Here is a 13,204-nt window from a genome sequence, read left to right on the forward strand (position 1 = left end):
ATAAACTACTGTTTTGATGAATTTTTTTATTATTAAAAGTTATAAAATGATTATTTAATTATAAAATATCATTTTATTAAAAAATTATTATTAAAAGTTATAATATAATTATTCAGCTATTTATATATTCTAAACACGTTTTTTCTGTTAAAAATTGACGGTCGTTTGAGTTAGATATTAATTTGCTCACTGAAATATGATAAAATTTTACATCATAAATATTTGAGTTATATTTTGTGGATCAAGTCTTTGTTTACATCTTGTCGTCGAGTTAGTGCTTGAAACATTATGTCATTGAGTTAATGTTTAAAAGTAACGATGGTGTCAATAGACATAACTAAAATATAATTTTAACATAATTAGTATGTTAACATCAACTCATACGACTGTCAACTTTTTAATGAAAAATGATGAGCTTAGAATATATGAATAGTCGGGTGACCATTTTATAACTTTTAATAATTGATACTTAAAAAAAATACATTATATCATTTTGTAATTTTTAATAGTTGAGAAAGTCAATAAATTAACATCTCATAATCGGGGATTATTTCTATAATTTACTTTTTATTTTATTGGAAAGTCTAGGGTAATGTATAATAGATGCGATTGAACAATGTTTAAACATTTTTTAGTTATTTAATTTTTAAAATTTATAAATTAATTGTTAAGTGTTACAATTTTGTGATTTTCCGTTCAAATCAATCATGATGAACTACACAATTGTTTGACATCATAGATAAACCAAGATAAGTATGACATGATATAGGCATAATACCAAAAAATACTCCTAACATTTAATTAAATTGTCACTTTAACTTATATATATATATTTTAAGTATTTTGGTTCTTAACATTTTGTTTAGAAAAAGAGCTTATCATGTTTGATTAAATAGTTATTTTGGATTTTTTATTCATTTTAGGGTAGAAAGACTTGTATGGACCAAGTTAACTTAGTTGTTAAAGGATTGTTATTATTTCTAAATGTCTCATGTTCGAGCACTAGAGACTGCAGGGGTGTTTTGAGCTTTCATTATCAGATGGTTAAGAATTTTTAGAACAAATACTATTTGTAATCCCCTGAGATTAATATATATAATATTTTTTTCATCTAAAATGAATTTTTAAAACTAAAATAGAAACGTTTGATCAAAATACTTTAAAAAATTAGATGCTAAAATGACTATTTAATAGATGTTTTATGATATTATACCTACTATATATATGAACGGTACTTTTCTCAATTGAGGTACTATCAATATCTTTTTAGGGGCTGGAAGCAAAATCACATTAATAAATGATAAAATATAATATTTCGAGAACACAAATATTTTAATTGTTAGAAAATTTGTTCAAACAACCGGAAGATCCTCCAATAATCATCCCATAAATCACGAGGAGAGATATATATAAAAAGAGATGATTAATGGAAATAATAGAAAATAAAATAAAAGGTGAGTAAAGGGTTGATTGTCTGCTCCAATAATACAAAGTTTAATATTAAGACAATGCTCGTCTCTTGAGCCAGCAGTGAGTTAAAATAAAATAAAAATTAGAATTATTGTGGTAATAGATTTGTATTTTTTATAGTAGTGTCATAAATTGAGTTGTCCGTTGGCATATAGCGAGCAAAGAATTGGGAAGGAGAAGCGGTGGGAGTTTAATGGAGTTGGCACGTGAAATCTATCACGGCCAGACCCTGCCTTCGCGGGATGATGGTCCTGCTGCTGCTGGGCAAATGACTTGAGAAATTTGGCAAGTGTCGTTCCTGGCCAATTCCCCTAGTGACCGCGAGCACAAGCTATATCACTCATCACCTTTCCTTTTGATTCTTCACGTGCAACCTTCATTTCAATTTTGTCTCCTTTCACATGCCACCGCTCTCCCACATCTTTGGATTTTTTTCACCAAACATCCCTAAATTATCACTCAGATTTTAAATTAATATAAAATTTTAAAATATTTTAATTTAATCTTCAAAATATTAGTAAATATATCAATGAAGTCCTTAATTTCTTTAGCATAAAGTCAAATTAGTTTTGATATAAAGCACACTTAAAATACACATATCAAATTCTAAATATGTAATACCTATTAGAGGAGGGGGGAAATGAGAAATTTGATATCAAATTCAAAAATTAATGTCAATTACTCAATTAACACTTTATTTTAAAGAAAATAATTATTTTTATTCTATGTTTAAACTCAAATTTAGATTTCATTTTGAATATATAATACAATACTAATGGCAAAATCAAATAAATAAAAATCGAATATGTTGATGAAAAGAATATTAAAAAATGGGGAAAATACAGCATTTATTCTATATAAATCACATAAAAATAAGGGCACAGGACGACGAAAACTCTTCTATCTGGATACCCATAGGGTCCCATACATTATATATATCACAAGAAGAAAAGCTGCACACATAACACAAAAATCACAATTTTTTTTCTCAGACGCCAAACAAACAAAGGTGAAGACGTGTTAGAAAACTTATACTACTTTACTCGCAAGAACACGTTCCCTTCTTTCGATGTATGCGAAAGGGAACCAACCTGCTTTGCCCTTGCATTCTCCCTCAGCCCACCCACCGTCTGTCACCTGCCAAAGAGTACATAGAAAGTGAATCCGGGTGAGTATAATGTCAGTTTACGGAACAAGCCGACCGAAACTGGTCAAACTCGGTTCATCCGGTTTCGATTTTATTCAATTATATAATTCAGCTTTGATGTGTTTATTCAATCGTTTTACATTTTTTCTAACAGAAAAATCGAACAAACTGACACTTGAGTAAAAACATTATACTATTTTTTTAATTTGGGTTTGGTCAGAATTTCAAATATTATTCAATCCAACCAAACCCAATGGACGTGAAAAAACAAAACTTTTCAGTTGTTTCTTCAAGTATGTTTGGTTTTTCGGTATTTTAAAACCAAAACAACCGGATAACCAAATTCTCTTCCCTGGCAACAAGTGAAAATAGATTCTTGGAAGAGATATATGAATATAAAACAGTTATGGTTAAACCTTTCGCACAACTACATAGTCTCCAAGTGAGAGATTCAGCTCCGTGTCAGATTCACCGTTATACGGATACATAACCTGCAACAATACATCAATTACTCGGTCATCTTACAGATTATAATAAGTTGGTAATCCAAGTGTGCCAATGGTATCATATAGGACCGGGTTACAAACCTCGCCTAAAAAGTATCCCATCGCGTCTGTTGACTCACTGTGTGTTTGAGATGCATTAACTTCTTCATATGATGGAGGTGGCGGCATGTTGTCCGCCACACTTGGTGCTTCAATTCTTTGTTGCTCGGATATCATCTATCCGGAAGATGGAGGAAACATGATATTGTAATTTAGTTGCAGTGAAAGAATATCGAGAAAAATGGCTCAGTAGCACAAACTGCATACCTCGCTTCCAAGCTGCTCAAGTATCTGAAGGACTTGTTGATGATATGTACGTTCAGCTTCAACCTTCAGGCCAGAGATAAAATGAGGTTATCTAGTAAGGAGTAGGGTTCTGACTGCCGGAGGTTTTTCACAGAGCTGCTCTCAACCGTTGGGGGCAGCTTACTACCCTACCTCCCTTTATCCCATTGCATATGAAATAGGGTTTTGTTGTTGTAGTAAGGAGTAGGGTAAAATTGTTTATGAGATTACCCAGGAAGGGTAAATGTTTCAAAATTAAGTTCCTACATGCTACATGTAAATTATAATTAAGTATATATATACATAAATTTGGATTACCATAGCAATAAGTCTCCGAAGTGTCAACCTCTGTTGTTGGACTTCAACATTGGCCATTGCTGAAGCAGCTTCTTGTCCCAATGTTGACATGTTCGACTTTAGATCTTCCAGTTTGTTTTCCGCGGCTTCCAATTTCATGATATTCTCGTGATATACCGGCATTTCCTTCACTCTCGCTTGGCGTTTGGAGACTTCAATTACCTGTCTAGGTCCAAGAGGGTGTAAAGTTATAGCATAATCAAATTCTCAAGTTTAAGCTTTGAAAATCATAAATCACAAAGTGTACATGTCCACAGCTCTCTAGAGGAAACAAAAGGGATATAATTTGAAGCCCCGTCTTCACAATTGATTAGTGGGATTCAAACCTTTTACATCCTAAACCTAGTTGTTCAGAATATACATGAATGAGTGAGTACATATGTTCGCAGGAATTAATGCAAGCAGCATCCAATGCATAAGATAGCAATAGCCTATAAAACCTGTGATTCGGCTTCTTGTCGAACTCTGTCATAACGCTGAGCAAGATGTCTCGCATTCTCCAAAGAAGCTCCCATTACCATAGCTCTTAGTGGCTCAGCAACCTAACAAATAAAATCATTCAAAACATAACTTAGATGATTATATTGCAAACAATAATCAGGGGGAAGGTTAAAAAAATCCTCCACAAATGCCAAAACTAAGAATCCATGTATAGGTCATCAAATGACATTTTACATTTTAGGCATGAGCCTGCTTCCATGGATTCAAAGAACTTAGAAACCTAAATTTCGAGGATTTTAGGTTCTACTAACAAAAATTGTAGAGAAACCTGCGTGCCAAGAGCCTTCAACAGATTCCCACGTTCCTTCTCCATTTGAGCACGAGCAAGTCCGAAGCTTAATGCTGCTTTTGACAACGTATTACCGCTGGTACAGGTATTTTCAGAACCATATTTCTTGCTATCCTCGGACAGTTTTGTTCCTTCGGGAAGAAAAAAATACAGAATAAAACAATGATGGCAAGTCTATTAAATTCAAAGTGGAATTTCTATGTTAATTTTTTTTTCACTGACATAATACCTATTTCAACTTGTTTGGACCCAGTAAAAATATATCCTTCTACACTACGGACAATATCCCTTTGAAAATGCTGAAAAACAAAATCGGCCAACGAGAATGAGAAAAATAAAAGAGGCAAAAGTTGATGGCAGGTATCAACTAAACAACCTTGGCCATACGCGTTGAGATATAAAGCTTCTCAAGTTTCTGATGTTGTTTGAGTTCGGCTTCATCGGTAATTACTGTCTCTGAACCTCCAAATCCCCCGCCACCAAACTGTTTGAGGACAGCCTGAAGTAACATTCGGCCAATAACCGTCTTTTTTAGCAAAACTTTCGAATAAGTTCAAAAGTGCAAGATTACAATAGTCAAAGTATTTGAATTACAACACGTTAAGATGCTTACTTGCTTATACATAGCTATAAACAAATAAAAAACATACTGAAAGGTTTCTAATTGTATTCAACATACATTAAGAATTTTAATATTTTACATTCATTTTCATTTTTCATTTCATATTGTTCGTATAACAATTAATTGTTGGAAAAATAGTGAATTTTATTGATGGATTTTATATTTAAATTAAATTCATGTTCATTTTGAATATTATAAATTAAAAGATATTTTTAATTTGAATATTAGTAAGATAATTATCCTTTGAATATGTAAAATTAAAAGGTAAGAGTTACCTAGTTAACTTTGAATATTAAATATAATTATATATTTTTAAACATTTTAAATTAAAATAATATATATTTAAGTTTGAATAGTAAAAGATGGTTTTATGTTTTGAATATTTCAAATTAAAAAAATATTATTATCTGTTTAAACTTGAGTATTAAAAGATATCTAGTTGGAGTAAATCTCTCTTGAAAATCCCCTATAAATACTGAGTTAACTGCTAGATTATAATCACAATTTCATAATAAGTTTTCAATAGGTTTTTGGCTAGCTAGTTCAAAAGAAGAAAAGTTTTTCTCCATTAGTTTTCCGGTGATAGATGAATGCAATGATAGTTCGTGATCTCTACAATTGTGTTACTGTAGCTGATCATCTAGTTGTTTTATCCTAGGAGACAGACGACCAACGATCTCGAGCACTAAAAGAGTGGCTGAAAATCTATGTTAAGGAAACTGTGTAGCGATAAGCCTCAATTGTTTCCGATCAAAAGATCAATAAAAAAGAGTATTTTTTTCTATTTATTTTATTTTATTTTTAAGAAGTTTAACTTAGGGGCTGTTTGTTTGCCTCTTAATAGAATCATTCAGCGTTGAATGTTGAACCGTTCAGCATTCAGCGCGTTTGTTTCGCACCTCTGAATGATTCAGTGTTGACTGATTTAGTACATAAGTACATTCTGAATGATTCAGCACAGAAGTACATTCTGAATGATTCAGAGCCATTATCAAACAACATGTCACATTCAGAGCTAATTCATACACAGCCTCTAAATCATTCAACATTTGAATCATTCAGTGCTTAATCATTCTGAAGTAAACAAACAACCTCTTAGTTTGTTTTATCTTCTCATACGTGATTATAGTCTCGGATTGTTATACTTTTAACAATCCTAAGTTATGATAAATTCGTTTTTTATCATTTATTTTTTTACAATGATATTTCATAATTATTACCATTATATTATTTATCTATATTATTCTCGGATTAACAACTTTTATTCAACATTAATTATTTTAAGTTCTTTTGAATCGATTCGGAATCATAAACGCATGAAACCAAACGAAAATGGATCCAAAAATTAGTTAAAAACTGAACGAGCGCGTAATCGAAACCACGTATGTGAACAGACAAATCAAATATAAACAACACAAAACATAACAGAATTAATGAAAATTTAGAGCGAGGTCATGGATTAAGCTGAGAAACGAACGTTGAAATATCGGATCTATATAAAATTAAGAAAGAGAGAGAACCTGTTGTTGGCGTGCGACTTGTTCCCTCAACCGGGAGGCTTGTTTTCTGATTGCCTCCATTAAAGCGACACAATTTGACCTTTAACGATGGATTCGAAGAGCTGAAAACGAAGAAAGCGATATGTGTATATATATATATATATATATATATATATATATATATATATATATATATATATATATATAGAGAGAGAGAGAGAGAGAGAGAAATCAAATCGTCGAACTCGAACGGTGTGTGTTTTTGGAGAATTTTTAAATTCGGATTCTTCAAGGAGCCTTTCTTTTGTTGGGTATATATTCAATGTTACCTTTATCTATTTTTTAGTTTGTGTTATTCTGTTTTGGTAGTTTGCTTTTTGTATCGTTGGTTAAACTACACAAAGTCATTGAAATATTAGTAAGATTTTATCTCACTAATATTATTCATAAAAAGGTATCAGCCATCATTATTTTTCTTTAATTTGATAATATGACACATTAATAAAATAAATAATATTTAATTTATTTTTAAAAGTATAGGTAAAATATTAACTTAATTATTGATGTAGTAAAATTACATATCTTTATCATTTTCGAATTGTATTTTGCATACATCTAAAGTCGAAGTGTTTGTGTTTTTTATAAGATATACTAAAGTGGATTATTTCATTTTTTGTTAAATAATTTTTATTATATTAAAACACATTTTTATCATTTAGTTTATATTTGAATACAATAAAATATAAAAAATCCATTTAAAATGATGAAGTTTAAGGGTTATAATATTATCACATAATTATAGACCCTGATATAAAAATGACGCGAATCAAGGGGCACAATACAATGACGAGTCAAGGGGCATAGATCTGTATGCTTAGAGCGCAAAGCCAGGAATTCTAATTGTGGTAGACTTATGCTTTATGAAGAATAAGCATGAAAAGTCCATGAATTGAATCAGCATTGGAGAATTTTTAATTTGATTAATCAGTCGCCTTCTGTGTTATGACGTTTAAACTAATCTGTATGGATGGAGAATCATTTATCTTCTTTCTTTGATTTCTTTTCTCGTCCTCTTTCTAGAAAACGGTATACCTGCATATAATGTGTTGCATGGAACATCATGCAGGCATAATTTGGTTCAATGAGTTGGAAAAAGCCCACTTTCCTTACATAAAAACCCAAATTTCATGCAGTCCAATCCTTTATGAGCTTCATCGTAAGTCAGAAGCAATCAAAACCTTAGACGTGCATCAATAGCAACTTTGCTCTTATATATACATATGACACTCATGCCGGGCATGAACTTGGGATATGATCCACTAAAGACCTCTCAAACATATGGGAATCTTGAACATACCTTTATGGGATGTATACTCATGTTGGACACTGATATCCTAGTACAAACAACCATGTATCAGTCATATCCATGTAAGATCAAGAATAAAAAGAGGTGCTGCCTTGATGAATCATTCTATCTCTTCTTGTCATTTTGCTTGAGACCGTGATATTACTTCTTATAGTCTCTCTCGAATTGACTTTGAACCACGAAATTTAGGAATAAGAGTTAGATATGAGTATGTCTTTGAATATGGATATGTTTATTTATTTTTAAGGTTTTTTTTTCATCCATGCATATATCAATGCATCAAATGGGGATGCCGAACATAAGTATTTCAACAAGAATAAAGAGTTTGAGGAACAATGCTGTCAAGAAGTTTCAGAAGCTGCTATTCAGAATGTCGTGGCCATTTATGTTAGTTGTAGTTCACACCTATAAGTGTTAACATTGGGGCTTAGTGTTGAAAGGTGCAATGTAAACATCAAAGTTGACATGATTTGGTGCATCGCATTAACATTAGAAGAGTTGAACTTAACTCTTCAGTCTTTTGGCTTTGTTTAGGGAGTTATGTACTTCGTTTTTAACTGATTGCCCGTTGGCTCCTTTCTTATTCACTTCAGAATCCTCAGCATCAAAATCTTATTATATTTAAGTTATTAAAATTCATTTTTAAAGTAAATCAAAAGGTCAGGATGGCCGAGTGGTCTAAGGCGCCAGACTCAAGTTCTGGTTCTCGTTAGAGAGCGTGGGTTCAAATCCCACTTCTGACATGGTTTTTTTAGCATAATGGTTTGCTGATTCTTATGCTGCCTGACTTCTCGGTAGTTAATTTCCATCTCCTGGATGCTCGTCAACTACCGGTCGTCAACCCTCACGTCACCGTTCGATCCACCCTCACGTCACCGTTCGATCCATCAGAAGCACCACGAACTTAGCTACTCATTGGTTAAATAATAATTCCCCTCAAAAAGAAAATTTGACTAAAGTATCAATTTTATATTAAATATTTTAGACAAAAAAGAAGTTCTATGTTCTTAAAATAATATTTTATATCCAAATTTGAAAGAATTTTATTATAATGCTTAGGAGTTAACTCGACGTAAATAACATAAGATCTTAAAATAAATATGTCAAAATAAAAAGTAAAATATAATTTAAAGATTTATACTAATCACAACAACCATAACAACAACAATTCCCACAGCCTAAGGTCCCAAAGGTTAGTCTATTCAAGCCTTAAATATCGGCAAATCCTCACAATTCCACGTGTCCATCTTTAATTGGTCCACAAGCCTGTCCGGCTATTTAAACTCCCTTCCCTTTGCTTAGTTCCTAACTAACCATCAAAATTAATTTCATAAAGCCACTAATCTTTTCCTCGTTAGTTTTTTTTTTCAAAGAAAATATTTTCTACATCAATGGCAAATCCTAAGGTCTTCTTCGACATGACGATCGGCGGCCAATCGGCTGGCAGGATCGTGATGGAGCTCTTCTCAGATTGCACTCCCCTCACAGCGGAGAATTTCCGTGCCCTTTGCACCGGCGAGAAAGGCGTCGGGCGTAGTGGAAAACCTCTCCACTACAAAGGCTCGACCTTCCACCGCGTAATCCCCAACTTCATGTGCCAAGGAGGCGATTTCACCGCCGGAAATGGCACCGGAGGCGAATCCATATACGGAGCCAAGTTTGAAGACGAGAACTTCATCAAGAAACACACCGGACCTGGGATCCTCTCGATGGCCAACGCGGGACCGGGAACGAACGGGTCTCAGTTCTTCATTTGCACAACCAAGACGGAGTGGCTGGATGGAAAGCACGTGGTGTTTGGACGAGTTGCTGAAGGCATGGACGTGGTTCGTGCCATCGAGAAGGTCGGGTCCAGCGGTGGAAGGACTTCCAAGCCTGTTGTTATTGCTGATTGTGGACAGCTTTAAAAAACAAAAGATTCAAAGTTTTTGAGTTTCTGGCCTCATTTTATGATGCTGTTTTCTTTTTGTTCCTTTAAATGGTTGTTCTCCAAGAACTAACCATAGAATAAGATAGCGATTTTGTTAGTTTCCATCATAACCGTCAATTAGCTGATGAAAATTTCAGTTTTGAAGTTGACATGAATATAAAGTCTCGAATCTCTTGATTCCCTAAACCAATATATCTCTTACTCATTGTCATGATCAATTTATTTTCATCCACGTACACAGGAACCAATATTGAGCAGTCTCCCAGTTCCTACTAGTATTAGTATTGTAAATGAGAGAATACCCTAAGTGTTACACAGGCATGATTAAAATTCAAACTCAAATACATCTCCTTGCATAGTTCAATCAAGTCCAAATTTAAGGACGCTTTTTCAATACACTGACAGGTGGTTTAAAAAGAAAGTGTTATCATTACTTGATCAAAACACTTTTGGGTGCGTTTGATTCACGGAATGTAAAATTACTGGCGGGAATAGGATTACCGCAGGAATAAGATTACTGGAAATGTTTGTAACATCCTCAATACCGGGTTAGTGACCAAATTGTAAAGTTTTAGAAATTGGTGATTAAAGTAGGATAATTGAATAGTTCAATGATTTATTGGAAATATGATGAAGGTTATTTAGTAATTATGGAATGAATTAAAGGGTAAAATGGTCAATTGATAAGTAAGATTTTTATATTTCTTTTATAAGATAAGGAACCACGTGGTAAAGGAGAATTATCCAGAGTTTTCTTTCTTCTTCCTCCTCCTCCCGTATCTCCAAGCTCAAAGGTGAGTTTCTTTGTTTATGGATTAATTGTTGATTTTAAGGTTATGTTTTGATTATTAGATGATAACTAAGCTTAAGGAAAACTTAAGTTATCTTAAAATCAAAGTATGATGGAGTTAGGAGGGATTAAAGATTTGGGGTTCTTGGGTGAAATCTTAAAATAGAGTTCATTACTCAAATTGGAGGATAAATTTGACTTGTCAAGGGTTAAATTAAGAGATATGAAGTGATAAAATGAGTTTTGAAACATGTTGGAAATCTGGTATAATTCTTGAAGTTAATAAAGAGGAGAGGATATTAAGGTTCAAGACGAGATAAATGAGTTTGAATAGGAGTAAGTAAGTTAAGAATACGAAATGGAATGATATATGAAGTAATTAAGTTGAAAAGAGGGGATTTTTGGGCATAAATTGGATTTCTGGGCTATGTGCATCGGTGCACATTCAAGGTGCACCGATGCATCAAGGGTAAATTTCCACAAATTGTTCAGTTTGTATCGATGCACAGGAAGTGCATCGATGCACCCTTAAAAAATGGAAACATCGAATGCAATTTATGCATCGATACATAAGGAATGCATCGATACACTTCAAGGGAAATAGAATTATACCTTTCTTTTGGTCTACGAAATGATAGATTAGAGTATATCAATTGGATACTGATATGTATCAATGTATGATCATATAGATATCGAGCACGAACAAGTCCCGGAACGATTATCAAGTTAAGATTCAATCGAAAGAGATGAAAGCATAAAAGTGGATTAGAACTTAGTGAGGCTCAGGTGAGTGCATACAAGTTAGTTTATGATGTTTAATGGAAATAAGACTTGCGACGAGTCTATTTCCTATATTAGAATGCATTAATTTATGATCATAGGCATATGTTTGATTTGGGTATATGTGATATATATTACAATATGTGTTAAATGATTGTGTGAATACATGTATTGTGATAAGTATAAGAATTAATATGAATGATCTATATGATTGCATGGGAATGTGAAATAGGTTATATGATAGGTGACCATACATGTTAATAGTATACGTGATCAATTATAAGAATCAATATAATATATTTATATGACTACATGAGAAAGGTGATGAGTTAAATAAGATTAGACTACAGAGTAATATGAGAATAATATATTAGTAAAGGGAATTGAGTATAAATGATGATACCAAACCATAAGATAAGTATTTACTTATAGGATAATATGATATTATATGAATATAAAATATAACTTTATGAGGAAGAATTGGGTGTTATATGATTTAGGTATGAAAATGATCTATGTGTAAGTAAATTACATGATTATGTGACTATGTGTGAAATAGAGTAAACTAGGTAAGTATAAGGTATGTAAATATATGGCTATGGAACAAATTATGTAATAATACAATGTTATTTGAGTTATTTAACAATAAGTCATAAGATTACATGCATATGTAACGTAAGTTATAAGTTAAGAAAATATGGGCTTACATGTATTTGTGGATATATATATATATATATATGTTTATGTAAAACCATGCAAAGTGATAGGAGAAGGGAACTACATGATTATGTGATCATATGAGAATGAAATAAAGAGCCATGTGATATATGCCATTAGATATATGAAAGCAAATGTATATGTGATAAGTAAAGTGAATCATATGATTATATAAAGATGTTCTACGTGCAAGTGATCTACGTGTATGTGTGATTTATATGGAAATGAACTACTTGACTACGTGTGATCTTATAAAAATGTAATAAAAAGACTATGTGTATATGTGAATGTGTGATAACATAAAGATTAATGCCCATGTTATGTGTCATGAGAGCTAGAGGTATAGTTGGCATGCCAAGAGTCGAGGGTCTACGCGGTCCTTCAGGACATATATGTATTCTTCGGAACATGTGTGAGGTCTTTTGAGACACATACTTGATCCTTGGCATATGTATATGATTCTTAAGGAATGATATGTGGTCCTTAGGGACAACCTTATATGGTACTTCGTTGCATTTCTACGCGGCACTACGGTGCAATTCTACGTGGCACTTCGGTGCATTTATACGAGCTGTAATGACAGCATTAGTGCACAACCTCTATAAACTCACATATCTATAGTTCTCAGAAATGTACATGGGCATAAATATATTACATGTGAAAAATATGCTTTTGTGATATATGTTGATATGTGTATTGCACGAGTCATATGATGATATGTGTATTGTTTGGTTACACGAAGCATATGTTGGTTAACAAGGTTAAGTTCAAGAGGATATGATCAACACATATAAATGATAGTAATATGGATAGTGAAATATGGCTAATGATAGAAATGATGAGTGAGGAATATATGTGTGTATATGTTTTTATATGTAATGATATATATATTGCATATGTGTTACA

The 13,204-nt window shown here is 32.5% G+C and overlaps 2 protein-coding genes and 1 non-coding gene across 3 annotated transcripts; 2 read left to right on the top strand and 1 right to left on the bottom strand.

Annotated features, from left to right (window-relative positions):
• Positions 1-2,314: 2,314 nt before the first annotated feature.
• On the bottom strand, positions 2,315-6,870 carry LOC120127997 (SH3 domain-containing protein 2-like). The gene is made up of 10 exons (XM_039145782.1): positions 6,737-6,870; positions 4,971-5,093; positions 4,824-4,893; positions 4,574-4,725; positions 4,245-4,346; positions 3,766-3,966; positions 3,430-3,492; positions 3,205-3,339; positions 3,034-3,108; positions 2,315-2,607 (listed from the first exon to the last, which is right to left on the bottom strand). The coding sequence occupies exons 1-10, from the start codon at positions 6,794-6,796 to the stop codon at positions 2,500-2,502; spliced, it is 1,089 nt and encodes a 362-aa protein (XP_039001713.1). The 5' UTR covers positions 6,797-6,870; the 3' UTR covers positions 2,315-2,499.
• Positions 6,871-8,740: 1,870 nt separating this feature from the next.
• Positions 8,741-8,824, top strand: TRNAL-CAA. Its single transcript has one exon. It is a non-coding gene; the product is annotated as a tRNA-Leu (tRNA).
• Positions 8,825-9,464: 640 nt separating this feature from the next.
• LOC120127975 (peptidyl-prolyl cis-trans isomerase 1-like) lies at positions 9,465-9,990 on the top strand. The gene has a single exon (XM_039145764.1). It carries the CDS (start codon positions 9,473-9,475, stop codon positions 9,986-9,988), a length of 516 nt encoding a protein of 171 aa, XP_039001695.1. The 5' UTR covers positions 9,465-9,472; the 3' UTR covers positions 9,989-9,990.
• Positions 9,991-13,204: the final 3,214 nt, after the last annotated feature.

The sequence above is a fragment of the Hibiscus syriacus genome, unplaced genomic scaffold, assembly GCF_006381635.1.
Source record: "Hibiscus syriacus cultivar Baekdansim isolate YM2019G1 unplaced genomic scaffold, ASM638163v2 tig00110474_pilon, whole genome shotgun sequence".
NCBI lineage: Eukaryota > Viridiplantae > Streptophyta > Magnoliopsida > Malvales > Malvaceae > Hibiscus > Hibiscus syriacus.

Excerpts from the sequence above, each read along its gene's own strand:
- LOC120127975 (XM_039145764.1), top strand. The coding sequence starts at position 9,473 with ATGGCAAATCCTAAGGTCTTCTTCGACATGACGATCGGCGGCCAATCG.
- LOC120127997 (XM_039145782.1), bottom strand. The coding sequence starts at position 6,796 with ATGGAGGCAATCAGAAAACAAGCCTCCCGGTTGAGGGAACAAGTCGCA. Across the intron at positions 4,894-4,970 it reads TCTCAACGCGTATGGCCAAG|CATTTTCAAAGGGATATTGT; the intron begins GTTGTTTAGTTG and ends TTTGTTTTTCAG. Across the intron at positions 3,967-4,244 it reads GACAAGAAGCCGAATCACAG|GTAATTGAAGTCTCCAAACG; the intron begins GTTTTATAGGCT and ends GGACCTAGACAG.